The sequence below is a fragment of the Geotrypetes seraphini genome, chromosome 4, assembly GCF_902459505.1.
Source record: "Geotrypetes seraphini chromosome 4, aGeoSer1.1, whole genome shotgun sequence".
NCBI classification, from domain to species: Eukaryota; Metazoa; Chordata; class Amphibia; order Gymnophiona; family Dermophiidae; genus Geotrypetes; species Geotrypetes seraphini.
The window spans coordinates 212,967,093-212,990,912 of NC_047087.1; the positions used below are offsets into that span (position 1 = coordinate 212,967,093).

A 23,820-nucleotide genomic window follows, 5' to 3' on the forward strand; every position below is an offset into this window, starting at 1 on the left:
GGAAGGTGGATTATCTAGTAAATGATAGAGTGATTTGGGTTTCATGCTGTCAGAAAATATACCAAATGGAATGTTGAGGTAAGCCCCTCCCCCCTTTTTTCACAAAACTGGGATAGCAGGTTTTAGTGCAGGCCATTTGATTGTGTTTCCTTATAACTTAGGGGATTTGAGAACACCTCATTATCCCCCTCCTCCCCCTTTTATAAAACCACAATAGTGGTTTATAGCGCAGGCTGGTGTGCTGAATGCTCTGTGCTGTTCCAGATAGTGAGCATCGGGAGTAGCGCAAAGCATTCAGCACACCAGCCTGTGCTATAAACCACTATTGTGGTTTTATAAAAGGGGGAGAGGGGGATAATGAGGTGTTCTCAAGTCCCCTAAGTTATAAGGAAACACAATCAAATGGCAAACAAATGTTGTCATTATGAACTTGTACTGAGCAGAGTCGCAGTATAAGAACGGAAGAGTCTATATTTCCTCCCTGAAACTGATGGCAAGCAAAGTACATTTAAAAAGCAGTTTGTCTGGACAACAGCACACAGTGGACAGAACAGGAAGTAAATAGGGCATCAAACACGAGGCAAAGTCTTCTTTCAACGTTGCATTTCTAAAGGAGAATATGGAACCAACATTGACACAGAAATGCACAGAAATGCACACAGGAGTTTCTACCGCATGTCTCAGAAAATACTTTGATGTTAGTCCTGTTTACAAGTAGAGGTCCTTTTTACTAAGGCACGCTAATCGATGCGGCGTGATCTAAATTGATTAGCTAAATCAGTTAGCACTCCTTGGTAAAAGGACCCCACAGTGAGCTTTACTTTGTTTTATTATCAACCTCCACTTTTTCAGTCTTCTGTCCAGTGAGGAGCTGCCATATTCCTACTTGGTTGCTCTCATTTCCCAGACCATAGATGAAGGCATTAATTGCTGGAGAAGTCTTGGCCAAAATAGCTGGAAGCTATGATAGGGAAACAAAATTTTGGAATAAGGCGTTAGTGCCAATAATGGCAAATGATATCTTTTTATTTTATGTAGTGTGAGCCACAATGGGGACAGGCAAGACTGAAAACGGATTGGTGAATGGAGGTCAACTCATTTAAAGTCAACATAGGGAAATATTGGTCAGCAGAGAATACACTTCTCCCTCCATATTCGTGGGGGCTAGGGTCAAAGACAGCCCACTAATACAAAAACCATGAATAACTTTTGGCTTTTATATTCATAAGAACATAAGAATTGCCGCTGCTGGGTCAGACCAGTGGTCCATCGTGCCCAGCAGTCCGCTCACACGGCAGCCCGCTCACACGGCAGTGCCTTAACTGATATTAGCCTTACCTGTGTACCTTCCGGTTCAGCAGGAACTTGTCTAACTTTGTCTTGAATCCCTGGAGGGTGTTTTCCCCTATAACAGCCTCCGGAAGAGCGTTCCAGTTTTCCACCACTCTCTGGGTGAAGAAGAACTTCCTTACGTTTGTACGGAATCTATCCCCTTTTAGCTTTAGATTCATGGGGTTTGTGGTATAGCCTTCGCTAATACCATGAAATCGCGAATAAAACTTATTGTATTTGCCATTGTTTTAAAAAAAAATCAAGTTACTGTATTGCATGGTTCATATACAGTACAGTACAGGAGAAAGGAAGGGATGTGTGTTGCAGGAGGGGGTGGGGTAGGGAAGGAGCAGATGGGGGTAGGGCAGAGAACAAGATGGGGGAGTGGAACCACCGCCCCGGGTGCCTCTCACCCTCGCTATGCCACTGACTGGATAAGGTGGTGCACAGTAGTGTAGAAGAAAAAGTTATTTAAAAAAACTTTGGGGCCAGTATTCAAAATGATTTAGCCAGCTGCTGACTGGTTAAATCACTTGATCATCAAAAAGATCACTCTCTCCTGCTGGAATTCCTCCCCCCCTGAAAAAATGACTCCTCTCCGACATTCCCCAAGCCAACTGAATGGTGGTCCTTCCCCTTACGGTGAATCGTGAGATGCACCATGTAGGGGCCTAAGGCACTGATTGGCCCAGGTGCCTATGGCTCCTCCCATAGGAGGGGAGTCAACTGGAATCTTAGGCCTCCCTCAGATTGGCCATTTTGTAGAGGCGGACCTGCTGGCCAGAGGGAGTAAGCATCCCTTTGACCGGCCTGGAAGAAAAAGGTACGGGGAGGGGGGATTCAGGTGGGCTTGGGGGGTGTCAGGGTGGGGCATTTTTTCTGGGAGGTTTCCGGCAAAAGGGAGTGGGCATCCCTCCTGCTGTTGATCTTCGAGGGGGGGGGATGGGCAGGAACTGAGCATGGAAATACAGTGGTGCCTCGCATAACGGACGCCTCGCACAGCGAACGCTGCGCATAACGAACTTTTTGTCTTGCTCCCTATAACGAACTTCGTTTCACACAACGAAGTCGCCCGAGGGGCCCGGGGGGGGGCGGAACTACTCTCGCCGCTTCCTAATGTGAGCCGGGAACAGCAGCACCCTCCTGTCTGAATGCAGTGTTCCATCATCTCCCTCCACCTTACCTTAGATGCCGAGTTTTCCGGCTTTCTTTTTCGGCCAGCCACACACTTTCAAAGAGCAGCACATGCGCGCATGCTCTGTTGTTCAATCTTCTCCTCTGACGCAACCGGAAACCGGAAGTTGCAGGAGAGGAGAACATTGATCAACTTCAGCAGCTGCGCGTGCACAGCTTTTTGAAAGCGTGCGGCTGGGTGAAAAAGAAAGCTGGCAAACTCTGCATATAAGGTGAGGTGGAGGGAGGGAAATGTAGGGCTGCAGAACGAATTATTTTGTTTTACATGTATTCTTATGGGAAAATGCGTTTCACACAACGAACGTTTCACATAACAAACTTGCTCCTGGAACGGATTAAGTTCGTTGTGTGAGGCACCACTGTATCATCCAGGTATGGTGTTTGCAGTAGCATAGTGAGGGTAAGTGGTGCCCCCCCCCACGGTTCTCCCGACTCCTCCCCCCCCACTGCACACACACACCTTTCCCTTCCCCTGTACCATTTAAATTTTCCAGGCAAGAGCAACAGCACAAACTTGCTGCCCATATCATGTTGGCTATCCTGTTGATGTCACTTTATAGGTGTGGGGCCTGGAAGTGATGTCAGAGAGAAGTGACACTGACGCGGGCAGCAAGTTTGCAATGCTGCCCATGCAGGAAAAATTAAAGAGGTATGAGGGAAGGAAAGGAATGAATGTGCTTGGCAGGGGGGTCGGAAAGGAGGTGGGCAGAGAGCAGGATGGGTACCTGTAACCTTTACAAAGACCGGGTCCGGAGTGGACCATCCCCTCTCGCACCTCCCTTACTACACCAGTCGGTGTTTGCTTTAGTGTATGCTAGCTGGATAACACAAATTTAATGTATTCCCTTATGTATCTCTCTTTCCTATTTCAAAATTGTATTTCTGCCTATTTTCCTTCGTTTGTCCATTTGTATTGTCTATATTTTTCTTAATTTTTTTTTTTTAAATGGAAAAATTGCTTTATTTGTACGTTGGTCAACTCCCCCAGTTTAAATTGTATCTCGCTTAGTAGTTTTTGATAAGCGAATGTATCAAATTTTTAATAAAACCTGAAATCTGAAAACCTTAGGGCTAGATTCTCTAAAGGGTGCCTATAGTTAGGTGCCTAACTTACCTCCTCTTTTACAAAACAACGCAAGAGCTTTTTAGTGCTGGCTGGCGCACTGAATGCTCTGTGTTGCTCTGATGGTCAGAGTCCCTATAAACGTCAGAGCAGCACAGAGCATTCAGCATGCCTGTTGATGCTAAAAACTTCTTGCGTGGTTTTGTAATGGGGGGGGGGGAAGGTAATTGGCAAAATCACCTTAATAGCTTCAATAATTAAAAAAGAAATTTACTGGGTGTGAAGCGCCTACCCAATTCTATAAAAGGTAGGCGCCTATCGCATGGCACTTAGCAGCACCTTAATGCCTAAGTGGGCATTTTTTATGGGCAGAGCATGACATAGGCGCTACTAAACACGATTCCCCAAAACGTAGGCACCTGAAATGTAGGCATTTAAAACCCTGGTCTACATTTCTGGTGCCTACGTTTTTACATAAACATCGCTAGGCGCAATTCTGTAAATGGTATCTAAGCATGATTGACATGTGGCTAGCTGATTTGGGTGCCAGCTGATTTGGGTGCTGTTTGCTGAATCAGGCCTTAGTGCCTCCTAAATTAGATTAGATATGGGGACAAATTTTTCCCCGTCTCCGCAGGAACTCAATTTCCCTGTCCACGCAAGTTTTGTCGTTCTCCCTGCTCCATTCCTGCAAGCTGTACCTTAACCACACAAGCCTCGAACACTTATGATTTTAAAGTGTTTGAGGCTTGTGCAGATGAGGACGGAGCTTGCAGGAACAGGGCAGGGACAGGAAAAGAACTTGCGGGAATGGGAAAATGATTTCCCATGGGGACAGGGAAAAATTTGTCCCTGTGTCATTCTCTATCCTAAATAAAAGGCAGTATGTGCACTCACATTAATAATTTTGAGTGACCTGAAAAAAAAAATAATTAAAAAATCTATTTTAGGGTTGCAGTGTGTGAGCAAATCCCAAGCCCATTTTGTAAAGCATCTTAATAAAAGGACCTCAGAATTAAGTCAATATTAGATACCTTTTACTCTGTGGCCTGTTTGTGGATTCTGTTGCTTCAAAAGAGCTATTGCTGGAATATTGAGAGCAGTCTGTTGGAAATAAGAAAGAATACACATTTTGCTTTGAATCCATTTCAATGTGCCACATACCATACGTAGTTTTGGCGAGAGTATGGTTGCATCTTGAATTGTAGCGAAGCCATATAAAAGCGAATAAGGTCCCCAACAAATAATCAGAGTCTTCACTGGCAAACCTGGATTAAACTGAAAGAAAAAAAAGCAAGTTTATTCATCCATGTGCTGTATATAGGATGGATCGGAAACGGTCACCTCTATGTTCTGAAATGTCTTTTATTTGCTTACACGGACAAGCAGAGGGAGAGAGAAGATGGCACTTCAGATGGAAATAGCAGCAGCAGCAGAAGCCTTTTTTAAATGCACGAGGTAGAAGGAAAATCTCTACCACGTTACACCTCCTTCCTCACGTCTAACCTGTATCTTGCAGTTTGTACTAGGCCTGTGTTATGATTCTATATCTATTCTCAATATGGAGACTCCTATGAGCTTACTGAGGGAATTCTATGTGCCTTATATTTCATAATGAGGAGGTTTGGGCTTTGATTTACTACACTGTTATTACTTGTTAATGCTGCATTTAATGTATGCTAACAGCTATCACAAAACCTTAGCAGATGGCAATTTCTACATTCTCTGCCTAGTATGAAAGGGGATAAGGAATGGACACTATCGCCTTATAGTTAATATAGGAGGAAATTGCAATGCTTTAACTGTTAATGTTGCAGAAAAGAGGGGCACACTTAAGTGCCACCTCAAGAGGAGTAGTTGATTGTATCATTTTATCTGTCATTCAGCTGGGGGGTTCATGCATCTATTCTTATCTCCCCTCTTTTTTCAACCTTTCAAAGTCCTTTAGATCATTGTAGTCTTATTAGAATGTTTATTTTCTTATTTTTCTCATCTATTCTCTATTTTATTTCTTCATTACTCTACTAATTGTCATTTTTCCAGGTACTTTAGTTAGATTGTGAGCCTTCGGGACAGTAAGGGAATTTCTAAGTACATATTTTACTTATAATTTTAATGCACCCTATTGTCTATTTTTCGGTAAACCGCTTAGAATCCTAACGGAGTTTAGCGGTATATAAGAAATAAATTACATTACATTACATTACATTCCCCTAGTTTGTTCAAGTCCCTTTGCAATTCTTCGCAGTCCTCTTTAGTCCGAGCTCCACTAAATAGTTTCGTGTCGTCTGCAAATTTTATTATCTCACACTTTGTCCCCATTTCTAGATCATTTATGAATATATTAAATAGCGGCCCAAGCACCGAGCCCTGTGGGACCCCACTCGTGACCATCCTCCAGTCTGAGTAGTGGCCCTTCACTCCTACCCTCTGTTTCCTACCCGCCAACCAGTTTCTGATCCATCTATGTACGTCTCCTTCCACCCCATGGTTCTTCAGTTTCCGGAATAGGCGTTCATGGGGCACCTTGTCAAAGGCTTTTTGGAAATCTAGATATATGATGTCTATGGGATCTCCTTTGTCCATCCGTTTGTTAATTCCTTCGAAGAAGTGCAATACGTTCGTTAGGCACGATCTCCCCTTGCAGAAACCATGTTGGCTGATTATCAGAAGTTCATTTCTTTCAAAATGTTCATCGATGTTTTCTTTTATCAGCGCTTCCGCCATTTTCCCCGGAACCAAGATCAGACTCACCGGTTTGTAGTTTCACGGGTCATCTCTTGATCCATTTTTAAAGATGGGCGTAACGTTGGCTATCTTCCAGTCCTCCGGGATCATGCCTGTTTTCAGGGATAGATTGCAAATTTGCTGCAGTAGTTCCGCTATCTCCTCCTTTAATTCCTTCAGAACCCTTGGATGGATTCTGTCCGGACCCGGGGATTTGTTAGCTTTTAGTTTTTCTATCTGCTTGCGTACATCTTCAAGGCTCATTTCCATGGATGTTAATTTTTATGCTTGATTTCCATTGAAGAATTGCTCAGGTTCCGGTATGTTGGATGTGTCTTCATTTGTAAATACAGACAAAAAGAACATGTTAAGTCTTTCTGCCACTTCTTTCTCCTCCTTCACCACTCCCTTCCTGTCTCCTTCGTCCAGCGGTCCCACCTCCTCCCTAGCCGGTTGCTTCCCTTTAACATATCTAAAGAACGGTTTGAAATTTCGTGCTTCCCTGGCTAGCCTCTCTTCATACTCTCTTTTGGCTTTTCGAACCACTCGGTGACATTCTTTTTGATACTTCCTGTGCTCTTTCCAGTTCCCCTCAGTTTTGTCCTTTTTCAATTTCCTGAATGAGTTTTTCTTATTGCCTATCGCTTCCTTCACTATTTTAGTTATCCACGCTGGGTCTTTTGTTCGACTCTTTTTGCACTCCTTTCTGAATCTGGAGATTTACAGATTTTGCGCCTCGCTCACTGTGTTCTTGAGAAAAGACCAGTTTGCCATTTTTTTGAAGTGTTCCTAAGTTTCTTCCTTACCATTTCCCTCATTGCTTTGTAGTTTCCTTTCCTGAAGTTGATAGTTGTCACTATGGTTCTCTTTCCTTTCGGTATTCCTACCTCAACCTTGAATTTGATCATGTTATGATCGCTGTTTCTCAACGGTCCCACTATCCTCTACTTCCTTTGCAGGTTCCCTTAACCCATTTAGGATTAGATCCAGAGTGGCATTTCCTCTCGTTAGTTCTCTAACAAGCTGCTCCATGAAACAATCTTGTATAGCCTCCAGGAATTCTGTCTCCCTAGTGCATTTTGAGCTTCCAAGACTCCAGTCTATCCCGGGGTAGTTAAAATCTCCCATAATAACCGTGTTACTGCTTTTGCATTCTTGCTTCCATTTCTTCATCGATATATCCGGTTTGCCCGGGTGGACGATAGTATAGACCCATCTTTATTTCAGGTCCTTTCCTTCCCGGTATTTTAACCCATAGCAATTCCAGCTTGTTGGTCATCTATGCTGTGTTCATTTTTGTCGACTGTATGCTTTCTTTTAAGTATAGGGCTATTCCATCTCCTTTCTGTCCTGAGCTGTCCTGGCGATAGAGCTTGTACCACGTTTCAGAGACTCCAATTATGTCTATGTCCTCTGCATTGGCAATGGCTTCTAATTCCCCCATTTTGTTTCTTAGGCTCCTTGCATTAGTATATATGCAATTTAGATCCTGGTATTTTCTTGTCTTCATTTCCTTTCCCAGTGCTTCGGTCTTTAGTTTCTTCTCTTTTGTTACATTCCTTCTAACCTCCTCTTCTGGGTTAGTCGACTCCTATAATTTGTCCATTGTTTCTTCCCAGCCTTTTTTCCCCTCGGTATCTTCACGGGATGCCTTCTTCCGAATCGTCGATGCTTGGTCGACTGTCGGCTTTCCCTTTCTTCTTAGTTTAAAGCCTGTTCTATTCCTCTCCTGACGTTATTTGCTAGAAGTCTTGTTCCCGCCGCGCTCAGATGCAGTCCATCTCTCCTGTAGAGCTTGCTCTTGCCCCAGAACTTTGTCCAGTTCCTCACAAAGTGGAATCCTTCTTCCTCACACTATCTCCTCATCCACGCATTTATTGATTGTAGTTCCTCCTGCCTTTTCACATCTGCCCTCGGTACTGGTAGGATCTCTGAGAATGCTATCTTCTGGGTCCTCATCTTCAGCTTCCTTCCCAGAATCTTGAACTGTTCTATCAGTGTGCTTCTTCTGTAATCTCTCCTGCTGACATCGTTCGTCCTGATGTGGATCATTACTGTGGTCTCTTCCATCTCCGCTCCTTCCAGGATCGTTCCAATTTTGTCCACGATGTCTTTGGTTCTCGCTCCTGGGAGGCAGTCGATCCTCTCTCCCTCCTGCTATGTGGCTGTCCACATACCTCAGGATTGAGTCTCCCACTAGGATCGCTGACTTTCCCTTCTTTAGGTTTCGCTTTGGTCTCAGGTCAATGTCCTCGGTGTGCTTCGCTGCTTCCTCTCCTGGGCATCGACTAGCCATTTTCTCCTCCTCGTGCGATGTTCCTCTGTGGGTGTCTTCTATGAGGTTATCTGCTTCTTGTTCTCCCTTCCATGTTGGTGTTGGTGTAACTTCATCGTTCATCTGAAGTTCGTTTTCTTCCACTCTCCTCCTGTAGGCTTCCTCATTGAATTTCTCGAGTTCCCTGACCTCCTCCTCAATGTGTCTCTCATTCATGAAGTCTATAGCTGTCCTGATTGGGTCCTCTGTAGTGTGAAGTCCTTCTAGCTTCTGCATCTTGTCCTCTAGTCGCTTTACTTCCTTCTTCAAGCTTTCCAGATCCTGGCACCGACCGCATACATATGACTGTCTCCCCGAGGGGAGGTAGTCATACATATGACAGTCTGTACAGAACACTGGAAAGCTCATCTTCTGGTTTCCCTCTGCTTCCATTGTTGTTCTCTCTCTCTCTGTCTGCTGCTGGTGTCCTCTCTCTCTATCTCTCTGCCTGCTGCTGGTGCCTCTCTCTCTGCCTGCTGCTGGTGTCCTCTCTCTCTCTGCCTGCTGCTGGTGTCCTCTTTCTCTCTCTCTCTGCCTGCTGCTGGTGTCTTCTCTCTCTCTCTCTCTTTCTCTGCCTGCTACTGGTGTCCTCTCTCTCTCTCTGCCTGCTGATGGTGTCCTCTCTCTCTCTCTCTCTCTCTGCCTGCTGCTGGTGTCCTCTCTCTATCCCTCTCTGCTTGCTTGCTGTCCTTCCCTGGTGTCCTTGGGTGTAGTGACTTGGCCCTTCTTGAGGCCCTTTGCAAAGGCGCTCTCGCTAAGGCGAGCGCCTTTGCCACTCGCCTTCACCGCGTGCCGAATGGCCACGCGCCGTTGGCTCCTCCCCTTTTAAGGGGGAGCTTCGAGTCTGCTTCGGGTGATGTCAGGGAATGGGCGGAGCTACCTCTCACCTCAGCCCCTCACCCTCTGCCTTCTCTCTGCTCCCTCGTGCCTTCTTCGGTGGATTTTCTCCTCTCACCTTTTAAGAAACAAGGTCACTTATATTTTATGATTAATTATTAATTTCCATTAGCCTGAAAGTATAACAAGAAATTGTAAAACTGTATTTTTTTTTGTTAAAAATGGTACATGATACATAATTTTAAACATGATTTTCGTGAACAGCAGCAAAAAATCTGTAAGATACACCCAAAAGTGTTAAATAAGCAAACACTTTGTTGTCCTATGTATTTGCAATGAGGCAGCTTGAACTTTGGAGTTTCAATGGATTGCATCTCTAGACTTTTATCATTTCTAGGTTTGACAGTAGAAAAGAAAGATATAGCAGCACTAGAAAAGGTTCGAAGAGTGACCAAGATGATAAAGGGGATGGAACTCCTTAGTATGAGGAAAGTCTGAAAAGGTTAGGGCTCTTCAGCTTGGAAAAGAGATGACTAAGGAGAGATATGACTGAAGTCTACAAAATCATGTGTGGAGTAGAATGGGTACAAGTGGATCAGTTTTTTGCTCCGTCAAAAATTACTTAGGCTAGGGGGACACTCGATGAAGTTATAGGGAAATACGTCTAAAACCAATAGGAGGAAATATTTTTTCACTAAGAGAATAATTAAGCTCTGGAACGTGTTGCCAGAGGTTGTGGTAAGAGCAGATAGCATAGCTGATTTTAAGAAAGGTTTGGACAATTTCCCGGAGGAAACGTCTTTAGTCTGTTATTGAGAAAAACATGGGTCAAGCCGTTGCTTGCCCTGGATCAGTAGCATGGAATGTTGCTACTCTTTGGGTTTTGGTCAGATACTAGTGACCTAGATTGGCCACCGTGAGAATGGGCTACTGGGCTTGATGGACCTTTGGTCTAACGCAGTAAGGCTATTCTTATGTTCTTATGTTAAGGGGGGAATTCATCAAAGGGTGCTAATTTATTTAGCATGTACTAATGATTAGCATGCACTAAATGCTAAGATGCAGTGGCGTACCAAGGGGGGGCGGGGGGGGGGGGGGCGGTGCGCCCCGGGTGCCAGCCCTAAGGGGGTGTTCCCGGCCTTGCCGTTCAGTCCCCCGCCACCCCCGAAGGACCGCTCGCCCCACTGACCTTCCTGCACCACCTGTGAAGCAGCCCGCAGCAGGATCGCGAAGTCAGCGTCAGCGATCCCTGCGCTGCTTAGGCGCTGCTTCCTGCGCCGCGATCCCACCCCTCCTCTGACATCAGAGGAGGGGCGGGACCGTGGCGCAGGAAGCAGCGCAGGGATCGCTGACGCTGACTTCGCGATCCTGCTGCGGCTGCTTCATAGGTGGTGCGGGGAGGCCAGGGGGGCGAGCGGTCCTTCGGGGTGGGTCGGGGCATCAGGCCTTCAGGGTGGGGCGGGCGGGCAGGCAAGCAGGCTTTCAAGGGGGAGGGGGGTGACAGGCAGGCAGGCAGGCCTTCAAGGGGGGACAGGCCTTCGGGGGGGTGCAGACCTTCAAGGGGGGCAGGCAGGCCTTCGGGGGGGGGGGGTGTAGGCCTTTGGGGGGGTGCAGACCTTCAAGGGGGTGCAGGCCTTCAAGGGGGGGGACAGGCCTTCAAGGGGGGAAAGGCAGGCAGGCCTTCAAGGGGGGGGCAGGCCTACAAGGGGGGACAGGCCTACAAGGGGGTGGGACAGGCCTTCAAGGGGGGGTGCAGGCCTTCAAGGGGGAGACAGGCCTTCAAGGGGGGGAAAGGCAGGCAGGCAGGCCTTAAAGGGGGGACAGGCCTACAAGGGGGGGGACAGGCCTACAAGGGGGTGGGACAGGCCTTCAAGTGGGGGACAGGCCTTCGGGGGGGGTGCAGATCTTCAAGGGAGTGCAGGCCTTCGAGGGGGGGGTGCAGGCCTTCAAGGGGGTGCAGGCCTTCAAGGGGGGAAAGGCCTTCAAGGGGGGGAAAGGCAGGCAGGCAGGCCTTCAAGGGGGGACAGGCCTACAAGGGGGGGGACAGGCCTTCGGGGGGTGCAGACCTTCAAGGGAGTGCAGGCCTTCGGGGGGGGTGCAGGCCTTCAAGGGGGTGCAGGCCTTCAAGAGGGGGAAAGGCAGGCAGGCAGGCCTTCAAGGGGGGGACAGGCCTACAAGGGGGGGAGAAGCTACAAGGGGGTGGGACAGGCCTTCAAGTGGGGGACAGGCCTTCGGGGGGGGGGTGCAGACCTTCAAGGGAGTGCAGGCCTTCGAGGGGGGGTGCAGGCCTTCAAGGGGGTGCAGGCCTTCAAGGGGGGACAGGCCTTCAAGGGGGGGAAAGGCAGGCAGGCAGGCCTTCAAGGGGGGACAGGCCTACAAAGGGGGGGGACAGGCCTTCAGGGGGTGCAGACCTTCAAGGGGGGGACAGGCCTACAAGGGGATAGGACAGGCCTTCAAGGGGGGACAGGCAGACCTTTAAGGGGGGCCAGGCCTTTGGGGGGACCATGATTTAGAAGTACACGGAGGGAAGGGGGTGTTCAAAGAGACGTGCATATGCCAAACTTTGGGGGGGGGGAAGAAATAATGGGTCTGAAAATAGAGGAGAGGGAGAGAGATGATGGACCATGGGATTTAGGGAGGGAAGGAACAGAAAGGGAGAGAAATTGGACACAAGGGATGGTGTGGAGGAGGGATAGAGATACTGGATAGGAGGGTAATTAGGAAAAGAAAGGGAGAGATGGTGGACTCTGGGATGGTGGGGAAGGAGGGAGAGATGCCGGATGAAAGGGTATTTAAGAAAAGGTGGATCTGTGGAGGGAGATGAAAAAAAGGAAAGATACCAGACGTCCTGGGAAGGGAAGGGAAATGGAAAGGGAGGACAGAGTTGGCAGATGGATGGTTAGCATGCAGAAAGAAGGAGACCCTGGCAAGCAAGTTATCAGAAGAAAACCAGAGCCTTGGACCAACAAGATTTGAAATATAACCAGACAACAAAAGGTAGAAAAATTAATTTTATTTTCTGTTTTGTGATTATAATATGTCAGATTTGAAATGTGTATCCTGCCAGAGCTGGTGTTGGACTGCAAACGTGAGCTAGGATTTAACAGAGAGAGGAAAAGTCCTTTTTGTTTCTTTATTTTATTTACACCACAGCGCCAGTGTGGTTAGGAGAAGCCAAAGGGGGTGAAAAAGCTATAAAACCCACCAGGAGTTTTGAAAAAAATCACCCAACTGGGCAGGAAAATCGAATTGAAAAACCAATTCAATAGGGCTGAATCGAATCAAAATTTTTTTTCCTGTATCTGGCAGCATTAGTTTGCGCTACTGTCTTAGACTTTAGGACCTGGGATTGGGGAGAGATGGCATCCTCAGTACTTTATAATGCAAGTGAAACAAGGATTTGGTCAGACTTTTGAAGGGTCTGCAGAAAAAAAATATTGTATAGGCCGGGGACATGAGACAGCAGGAAATGGGAACTTTTCTTCCTTCTATTTTTGTGAATGGAAAGGCTGAGGATGTCAGAGAGTTCAGTTAAAATATGTGCTTTATAAGAAAATATAATAATGTGTTTTATAAAGTTTATAGCATAGCTGGCCTACCCAGTGAGGTGTTTCTAGTGGTGGTGGTGGCAGCGTGTCAATGTGTTGAGAGGAAGAGGTGGTCTGGGAAATTCTGCTGAGCAAACTCCAGACCCATTTCCACCCCCCAGTTAGTCCACTCCACTCAACTGGTTCACACACTGAGTGGGTCTTTGGGTGTTGTTTTGGGATCTCTTCCAGTGGTTTATCTCCTTCTGGTCCAAGGAAGGAAACTTTGTTATCCTTAGCATTGACCTACAGAATATGTTTGTAACAGCGCTGCTTGTGTGGCATTAGGCTATGTAGTGATCGAAAGAAAAAAACAGACCTTTGCACATTTTTGCACTATATGGTGGGTGTATGAGGAGATTCACATTTCCTGAACAGCTAAGTCCTTGTGAAGTTACCTTGTTCTTTCTGTATTTGACATCTAGCAAGGTCTCTGTTTGAAAGGAAAGATCTAAACTTAAAAATGAAGTGGCCAGAAGTTATGGTAAAAGCAGATAGTGTAGCTGGTTTTAAGAAAGATTTGGACAAATTCCTGGAGGAAAAGTCCATAATCTGTTATTAAGACATGGGGGAAGTGTCTGCTTGCCCTGGATCGGTAGCATGGAATGTTGCTACTCTTTGGGTAGTGACCTGGATTGGTTACCTTGAGAATGGGCTACTGGGCATGATGGACCATTGGTCTAACCCAGTTAGGCTATTCTTATGTTTTGTTCTCATCTGTAGGGGCCTTTGTTTTCACTTCTTATTTTAATGTATTTTTTTTCTGGGAACTTATCAGTGTTTTTTATAATGGGAACAAAAATGGAAGAGAATTAAGGTGTGTGGGATGAGGGGGTAACTAATTTCTTCAGCTAAATAATTCAATCCACCTCAAACAGACATAGGAGAACTCACGCACCATTCACACACCCTCCAACCAAAAACGTCAAAAGAAAAAAACTGTTCGACAACCTCCTAGCCAGTTGAGCTGCAACACTCGACCCCCAACTCTACAACCAATTGACATCGACCATATACTGCAAAACCTTCAAAAAGAAATAAAAACCCTTCTATTCAAAAAACACATAAAACCGAACTAACACAATCAGAACTGTCTCAAGCATCACCTGCAACTACTCCATATGTACTTCTGATGTCATGACAATTCAGATATAATTTATGTTATGTTATGTTTGGAATATAAGAAAATTTTCACTGCCTGTTTCTATTCTGACCATTTATTCTGTTTCATGGTCATTACAAAAAATATTTTTTTACATAGGGGGGGCTGTCAAAAAATGATGGGCCCCGGGTGCCACATACCCTAGGTACGCCACTGCTAAGATGTCCATTATATTACTACGGGTGTCTTAGCATTTAGCTATTTTAATAAAGAACTTTAGGACACTTGCCCGATCAGGACCTATCCATGCCCAATCTGGGCAGATCTGATGGATTCTTGAACCTCTAATATGCAGGTGGGGGCGATCAGATGAATGCCCCATCTGCCGGCATGGATCGCTGGTGTGTGATCCCGAAGCATGCGCAGACCATCTGTAGATGGTCTGTGCATGCGTCTAGACCCGTTCGAGCTGCAAATTTTTTTACCTTTTAGCCCAGCGAGCCTGTGGTTTTAACCCGCATGCTAAAATGCTTAGCGCACCTTAGTAAAAGAGGGCATAAGTGTTGCAATAATGTTTCTGTCTTCTGGATTTCTGCATTAAGTCTCTGTGTTTCTCTTCTCTCTCTTAGCCTGATCAGTATTTACTCTAACAGCACTAGTAGCCTTATCTGTGCTTACTGTCCAACCCAGGCTCTGTTGCCTTATTTTTGTTTACAATACTGAGCAACCGGCGAAACTTGCCTTGGAAAGCTTTCAAAAATTAATTCATAGGCCATCAAAGTAGATTTGACATTTCAATCAGTTCTGACCTTGACAGTCAAAGAACTTCACATGGCATTGTATATGCCTTAGAGACCAAGCTACACAATCATAGCATTATAGTGAAAGAACATCAATGCTTGAGAGCATCATCTCTGAAGAAAATATACTCTTTGTCTTCATTCAACAAAAAGTCAGGGTTAATGTGTGGAGCATCAGCAAGCTAGGTCTGTAAGATGGACTTAGAAAACAAACACTTGTCAAATCTCTCTAATAGCAACTGTTCTTTAGGAGGCTTGCTCTTACCTTGAACTGCCCATTTTTCTTGAACTTGAACGCCATGGACTGGTAGGCAGTCACCATGATAAAGAGAGGGATTAGGAATTCAAATAGGGTCAAAAGAAAAAGGTAGGAGATGAAATTCCTGCAGAAGGGAAACGTATATTGTTAATTTTTTCTAATCATTTCTAATAGTCCACCGATTCATCAGATAAGAAGCTTTATGATTGCCACATGTCCATCCTAATCCTGCATTTAGGGTGGGGTAGTTATTAAGGTATATTATGGCCTTATGTGTCCTATTTGCCCCTTAACAAGTATTAATGACACTAAGGCCCTCTTTTACAAAGGTGCGCTAAGGGGCTCATAATAAAAATAAAAGGGTCTAAAAAGTGGCCTAAATGGGTTCTTGGAAGATTAAAAAGCCTGATCGTCCAAGTACCCATAACCAAAGCTGGTTTTAGATGTATCTAAAACCAGCTTAGGCCTTTCCCCTACATCTAAACGCATAGAGCGAAAAGAGGCGTTTTTAGAGGAGGGGAAAGGGCTGGCAGTGGGCCAACCTACACCTAGCCATACAGCAGGTATAACCAAAAGTTTAGGCAGGTCAAAACATGTATAAGTGCCGAAAATGGGGCCGCTGAGCTGATCGCTGCACCTCAGCGGCGCCAGCAACCTGCCTACCGCCTACTGAAACTCCTTTTGGACTTTTTTTTTTTATAATGGACATTTTCCCTGCTTCTACTTTCTACGTTTAAGGCCTTAGGCCAAAAGGGGACTTAGACTTTTTTTTTGATCATGTCCCTCCACTCGTTTTAGCGTGTGTTTAGCGCACACTAAATCAACGCATGCGCTATCCGCTAACGCGTCCATAGGATAACATGCACGAATTAGCATTTAGCGCGTGATTAGTGCATGCTAATATTTACCGTGCACTAAAAAGCATAGCACACCTTAGTAAAAGAGGGGGTAAAAAGTTACATTACCAAAAAGCATGTTAAAATAGGGAACCAGAGGTTACATAATAATGAGATGTAAAGCTGGCAAATGGAAGGAAAACAGCTCATTGCTATCTAAATCAGGTGATGCAGCTTACGGTGAAAGCTATGCTATTCTGGGAAAAATGCTGCCAGCAAAAATCTGATATTATTTTTCCAACACAAGAGTACATATTAATTTAAGAGACACATTTGTTGTGAGTATTACTCTTACCTATGGTTTTTAAAGTTACCGCATTAGATAAGGCGCCCAGGGAGGAGGCCCTCCTCCCCCACCTTTGCCTCCACCCCCGCTCCTTCCCCAATCCACCTGCCTCGTGCACGCCCCTTCTCCCATACCTCTAGTTGTTCACCGCCGTGAGTAACGACTTCAACACGTTCCTCGCAACCCAGCGGCTCTCCCGTCGATGTCACTTCCTACACGCGGCACGAGGAAGTGACATCAGCAGGAGAGCTGATGCAGTCACGAGGAACAAATTGAAGTTGTTGCTCACAGCGATGAACAATTAGAGGTACGGGGGATGGGAAGGGGTGTGTGCGCGTGGCGAGGGGTGGAGTGGGAAGAGGCGAAGGGGGAGGAGAGGAGGAGATGTGTTGGCACCCCCACCAACATGGCGCCCCCCCTTACTACACCACTGAGTAAAAGGACCCCTATATGATTCAATTTCAAGATTTATGTGATTCTGCAGCTGTACTAAACAGCACATTTTACTATTCAGCTGAATACAAATAATGAAAAATATTATTCAGCTGAATTAATATAAAAATTTATATACTACATACAACTATGCGGTTTCCATATCACAAACACAACACATATCCTCCAGTTCAAACGCTGAAGCTAAAGCTCAAGGCTTAACTATTTTGTACCTAAAGCATATGTGCTTCAACTGTATGCTTTAGGTACAAAATAGTTAAGCCTTGAGCTTTAGCTTCAGCATTTGAACTGGAGGATATAAGTGATGTGTTTGTGGATTTTTGCTCCGGTTCCTCTTTATTTTTCTTTTTGGTTGCCATATCACATACATAAAATCTTGTTTCCCATCGATTTCCACATTTAACGTAGACATGTCTGGACAACATCTAATCTTCTATTTGTGAGTCGCACAAACCTATACAATTCTAGGAATATGAATACCGAATATGAATAATGGGCATTGAGCTTTAACATAATAAATAATAACAGTTCCCTTTTATCAAGCCATGGTAGAGCATTTTAATGCTGGCTGGCGAGTTAAATGTTCCGATGCCCATTCAATTTCTATGAGCGTTGGAACATCTACCTCGCCGGTCAGCTAAAACACTCTACCACGGCTTAATAAAAGGGGGCCAAAAGAAGCAAAGTGATCAAGTGTTTATTTCAGTCGGATTTCAAACATTAGAGCCCTGGATTATTCATATTCAAATTTAAATCACATTTCAACTGAATACGAACAACGTATTTGGGGCACTATTTGTGACCAAATCACATACGAATATTCAGTACAGCACTAGATAAGACTGGCATATGCCTAGGTTTCTCTAAAATTCAACATTGCTTTTCATATACAGCACATGCAAGATTTTAAATTATGCTTATAATAATCATGCTTTAGCTTTCTGAATGTATACTTCTGGTGGGAAATGAACAATATTTATGTTTCTCCGATGCAATTAAAATGGACTAAGCAGGCTCTGAAGGTAAACCCTGAATTGTGCTCAGACTTACACGTATGTGGCTCTTATTAGTCCTGTCCTTTCAGAATGGATGTTCTGCCTTTTTAAAAGCTATGCTTTTTGGAACCAAGAAACAAATTTGTGAGTTTTTATATGCTGGTGGTAAAGAAAAACAGCAGCACGAAATTCCCACTAATATGAACTCAGAAGAACAAGCTAACCTTTTAAGCCTCTTCAGACTTGGCATTAAAGCTCAGACAAAACTCTCAGCCTTTCAGCCGTTTGCATACTTGTTTGCATCTGTGTCACATGGATAATAGCCTCCTTACTGTGGGCTTAAATATCTGTGTGCTGGTGTCTACAGAAGGCTTTGCACAGGGTTAGCTTACTGGTATATTCAAAACCCTTTTCTTTTGTTACAACTGTGCATCCACAGAATTATGCAATAAAGCCATGCTGACTCTGCAGAAAACCTGGCACACTTTACACATTGGTTTCTGAATGAGCACACAAACAGCAGCGTAGTACCAGAAGAGAGTGTGTATTTTTCTGTTTGAAAAAGGACAACCTGTGTGCATGGCTATATGCCTGAAGAGTGAAGGTGCATGCACGTATCTGAAGAGCAAGAGTATGTCTCTGTGCATGTTTGAAGAATGACAGTATATGCATGTACATGAGTATGTGACTGAAGATTGAGAGAGTGCAAGTGTGTATGTGCATATACATATGTTAGAAAAGCAAAACAAGTGGACATAGGTGTGTGTATCGGAAGAGAGAGAGAGAGAGAAAGTTTATGTCCGAAGAATGAAAGTGTGTATGCATGTGCATGTATGTATCTAAGAAGTACGAGAGCATGCATGCATGTCTGAAGAGTGAGAGTGCATGCATGTTCATATGTGTATGTCTGAAGAATAAGAATGTGCTTCTCAGTCCATTGTTTAAGTGTTGCTAAGCTATCCACTTCCAGAAGGAAGATTTTTTAGGCTCTTCTTGTTTTTGAACTGACATCTCGATTCAGCATACTATTTGAAATCCCTGATACTTTCCACTGAAATCAGTGCTGCAGGTTACACTATGCCATGATACAATTGTTTGAAATCCAGGACTGGCCTAAAATCTCCTTTCTGGAACTGGGTAATTTAGCAGTACTCCAAATTTCACAATTAAGCCACTCCATTTGAAGCATGCCTAGACCCCATGCCCACTCACAAACTGTTATTCTATCATGCCTGCAGCTAGGCTCTACAATTTTGAAATGTCTAAATTAGAGAGTTTCAAATCATAGATACACGTTTAGTAATCATTTCCAACTAAATAGCTACAATTAGATATTTCAAGTTATACCTGTTGTTTGCGTGGACTCACCTTGACATTTCGAATTATGAGGGAGCTGCTGAAAAGTTCTCGGTCTAACCAAGAAATTAACATAACATAACATTTTATTTTTATTCCGCACAACCTTCCAGATCTCTGCGGATAACAAAATAAGAAAAGCCACAAAACACAGTGAGTTACAACACTGTAATCAATATGTATAATAAAACATGATGTGGAGCTATGAAATGTTATTTCACACTTTTCTTGACACTTTTTGTTTCAATGACAAGAAATGAAATGAAAAGTGTCAAGAAAAGTATGGAATAACTTGTACGGTTCATGGCTCCACATCATTCTCTTCTTGGTTGGGCTGAGAACTTTTCAGTGGCCACTCATAGATGCTACATATGGCACCTAAGAAATCAGTGCTAAAAAATAGCACTTAATCCTATTCTATAAAAGGCGCTCATAGTTAGCTGCTGTTTATATGAGCACAGGGAGCTCATATAAACTTTAAGTGTGGCCATTTATACCAACTGAAATGTGGTGTAAAGCCTTAGACCTAAATTAGGTGCAGGTCTCTCTTATTCTATAACTGCGTGCATAAATTTCAGGAACACCCCCTTTTTGGAACCACTCAAAATGTATGCGCGCTTCCTGCATCTAAAAATACACGTGTAAACTTTAATTAATCCCAATTACCACCTATAATTGTCAGAATCCCAATTATTGGCACTAATTGGCTCATTATTCAATTAAATTGCATTTGCAAATTGGACATGCGCCCAAATTTGCATGCATACATTTTAGGAGGGAGTCATCAAAGGACTCTAAGCCCATTATATTCCTACAGGTGTCATTAGAGCTTAGCAAGTTTGGGCTAGATTCACTAACCTGCCCGATCGTGACCGATCCGTGTCCGATCCGGGCAGGTCCAATGGATTCAGAAACCAGCAATATTCTAATGGGGCGATCAGAGGAACGCCCCCATTCGCCGACACAGGTCGAAAGTATACGATCCAGATGCATGCGCAGACCATCTGCTTTCCCTGTAGATGGTCTGCACATGCGTTCTTATTCATTTTTGCTGTTTTTTTGTTTTTTTTTGGGGGGGGGGGCTCGACTCTCTTGAAGGGCAATCCCCAGCAGAAGAAGCCTCTTAAACTCACTGGCCCTTACTCTCCTGCTCTCTGCTGCCTTTTCTGCAGTGCGAGCCCGCAGGTTTAAAGCGGGGCTGCACTGCGTAGTGCGGCCCCGCTTTAAACACGTGGGTTCACACAGCAGGGAAGGAGGCAGAGAGCAGGAGAGTCAGGACAGCAGAGATCAGTCTGGGCGGCAGAGTACAGGGGGAGTTTGGATTCGGGGCAGAGAGCAGGGCGTCAAGAGGAGAGTCGGGGCAGCAAGGCAGGGCTGAAAGGCAGGAGAAGGGCAGAGAGCAGGGCAGCAAGAGGAGTAAAGGCTGTGAGATCGGGGCAGCAGAGAGCAGGGTGGCAATGGAGCTGGAGAGTCGGAAAGGACGTTTGCGACTGGTCCCCAGCAATTGCTTCTTGAGTTGATCGGCCAGCCCAGTCAGTTCGCAAAATTTGTTTTGTGAATCACGTCTCCACCTACTTTGCATTCCATTCCTCTCATTTTCATGCACAGATCGGATCGGCAGAGAGGTAAGTAAATTGGGCTGGAGTAAAATCGGGTCGCAAACCAATCGGTACACGATCGGTTTGCTTTGTGAATCTATCCCTTTGTGCATGCTAATGCGCTTAGCAGCCTTTGATGAATTTACCCCTTAGAAGGTAATTTTATCACATGGCACCCAGGTTAGATGGGCTGGAAGGCACCTATTTTACATCTAATTCATAAAGAGGCTCTTCTTTGCCTTTTATATAATGCAGTAGTGCACAGGTGTCAAAGTCGGTCCTCGAGGGCCAGAATCCAGTCGGGTTTTCAGGATTTCCCCAATGAATCTGCATGAGATCTATTTGCATGCACTGCTTTCAATGCATATTCATTGGGGAAATCCAGAAAACCCGACTGGATTCTGGCCCTCGAGGAGGGACTTTGACACCCCTGCAGTAGTGGAATTAATCCTGCAGAATTTGACTCTGCATTACTGATATACATTATGCCTGCTCAAAAGCAGGTACAAATTTCTGCACATAGATTTTTGAAATCCATGCATAAATAATTTTGGGGTCCTTTTATTAAGGTGTGCTAACCGATTTAGCGCACGCTAAATGCTAAGACATCCATTATGTTCCTAAGGGGATCTTAGCATTTAGTGCGTGCTAATCATTAGCGCGTGCTAAATCAGTTAGCACATCTTAATAAAAGGACCCCTTTATAATCTAAGTGAATTTTCTTGTGCTTTGTTCACACCATGCCCATAACAATGCCAGTGGTACAATGGTATCCATGCGTACGCTATCATTGTGTTAACAAGAGCGGGCCTAGTGAAGGAAGTCCTTCAAATGATTTATTCAACACAGTATTAAATTAAAACACTAATATTGTGATGAACAATGAATTTTCTTCATTAGGTTGGCTCTTGTTAGCAAGATATTACATCCTGCAGATCGCCTGCCTTCTGTTCTCTTGTGCATGCCATCATACACACTTTACAACTGGTGCAATGTTGCAAGTCATTTTTTTTTTGTGTGTGTGAATCTTGCCACACATATGCAAAATTACTTTATAAAAATTTCCCCCTATATTACTGAATTATAGTTTAATGTATAAATTATGGCAATCATTTTACAAGTCCTATTTGTAATTTGGATGTTCATAGAATATTTGGATAATGTGGGATATACTGTAAATGTTATAAATCAATGAATCGGAAGTGGCATAGCTAGAAATGAATGGGCCTCAGGTAGAAAAATTAAGATGGTCCCCTATAACAGTGGTTCCCAACCCTGTCCTGGAGGAACACCAGGCCAATTGGGTTTTCAGGCTAGCCCTAATGAATATGCATGAAGCAAATTTGCATGCCTATCACTTCCATCATATGCAAATCTCTCTCATGCATATTCATTAGGGCTAGCCTGAAAACCCGATTGGCCTGGTGTTCCTCCAGGACAGGGTTGGGAATCACTGCCCTATAACATCATCTTTACCTTGGGATTGGAGGTGGGGACCACACATAAGTAGTAAAAATATGAAGGCAAAAATGAATTAGAAACCTCAAGAAGTCAGATTCTGCACATGCAACAAAACTACAGAAAGTATCTGCATACAATGAAATGTTGTATTATTTATGTCATGTTGCAATCTATATCATTATATATTTCAGGACTCCTGATGCAGGCACCATAGCCGAAACACGGACCGTGTCGAGTCCTTGCCATATTTATGTGACTGTTTTAGTTTTTTTGCATATATAATTTATTTACTATTAATAAAGAGGGCTTTGAAGACCAGACACGCTCTGCTCTTTCGTTTAGATTTTACAATAAAATGTAAACCACTTTGGTTATACTACCAAAAAGTGGCATATCAAGTCCACGACCCTTCCTGTCCACTTGGCATTTTTTCTCTCACCACTTGCCATTTCTTCTCTCACCATCAAGTTTATTTGTATTTGATTGGATATACTGCCCAGTGCCCATTGACAACGTCATCTGAGCAGTTCACAATCTGATCAGTTGCGTCATGTATTTTTCCCTATCTGTCCTGGTAGGCTCACAATCTAGCTATGCTACTGGGCAATGAAAGGTTAAGTGACTTGCCCAAGGTCACGGGGAGCAGCAGGGGGCTTGAAACTGCAACCTCAGGGTACTCTGGCAGAAGCTCTACTAGGCTGCTCCTCTACCATCCAGCTTTCCTCTGCATCACTTCCCATCCTATCCAGCATCTCTCCTCCCTGTCCTTATCCACCTCCAATGATCAGTATCTGCTCTCTCAATGTCCCTAACTTCCCTCCATATTCAGCATCTCCCCTATGTGTCCCTATTCCTCCACCTGTACCCAGCATCTGCCCTCACTGTCTCTATCCCCCCCCTGTGTCCAGCATCTGCCCTCAGTATCCCCTTCCCATCCCTCATCAGTCTTTTCTGTCCTTTAGCTTCTTCCTAGCTGAGCATCTCTGCTTTGCGTACCTGTCCACATACTGCTTATCCCCTTTTTTTTCCTTCCTCTAGAACCTTCTGGACCACCATTTCTCCCTCTCTGTTCACTGCCCTTAGCCCCCCATGGAACCAGCATTTCCCCCTTCAACACAGCGTGTCTCTCTCTCCCTAGGTCTGGCATCTTTCCCTCCCACTACTTCCCTCCACTCCCTCCGCTCCCTCCACTCCCACTACTTCCTTCCCTCCCACTACTTCCCCTCCACTCCCACTACTTCCCTCCCACTCCGGAAATCAGTAAAGACCTTCCTCTTCAACTAAAATTCAACCACAGTCTACGCCTCAGCCCCTTAACCCCCCTCCCTCCCCTCTACCCTCTCTTCTTCATTCAAAACTTCTACTTAAAATGCTGTACAGTCCATTCTTAACCTGTACTTAAATTACTGTATAGTCCTTGTATTTAAACTACTGTATAGTCTTTGTATTGTCCAAATGTACTCCACTGTGTATGTGAGCTTGTAGACCATTCTGAGCTACTGAGAGGACGGGATAAAAATCTAAATAAATAAAATAATTTGTTTTCTATCCTGTTCTCTC

At 44.6% G+C, this 23,820-nt stretch overlaps 1 protein-coding gene across 1 annotated transcript in view; it reads right to left on the minus strand.

Moving 5' to 3' along the window:
• Positions 1 to 445: 445 nt before the first annotated feature.
• The window catches only part of RGR (retinal G protein coupled receptor), a 48,735-nt gene continuing 25,360 nt past the window's right edge, over positions 446 to 23,820 (minus strand). The window contains exons 5-7 of the mRNA XM_033943811.1: positions 15,222 to 15,339; positions 4,754 to 4,867; positions 446 to 961 (exon numbers count right to left, since the gene is read on the minus strand). Coding sequence (XP_033799702.1) covers positions 818 to 961; positions 4,754 to 4,867; positions 15,222 to 15,339 — 376 coding nt within the window. The 3' untranslated portion in view covers positions 446 to 817. The remainder of the gene's footprint in view (positions 962 to 4,753; positions 4,868 to 15,221; positions 15,340 to 23,820) is intronic.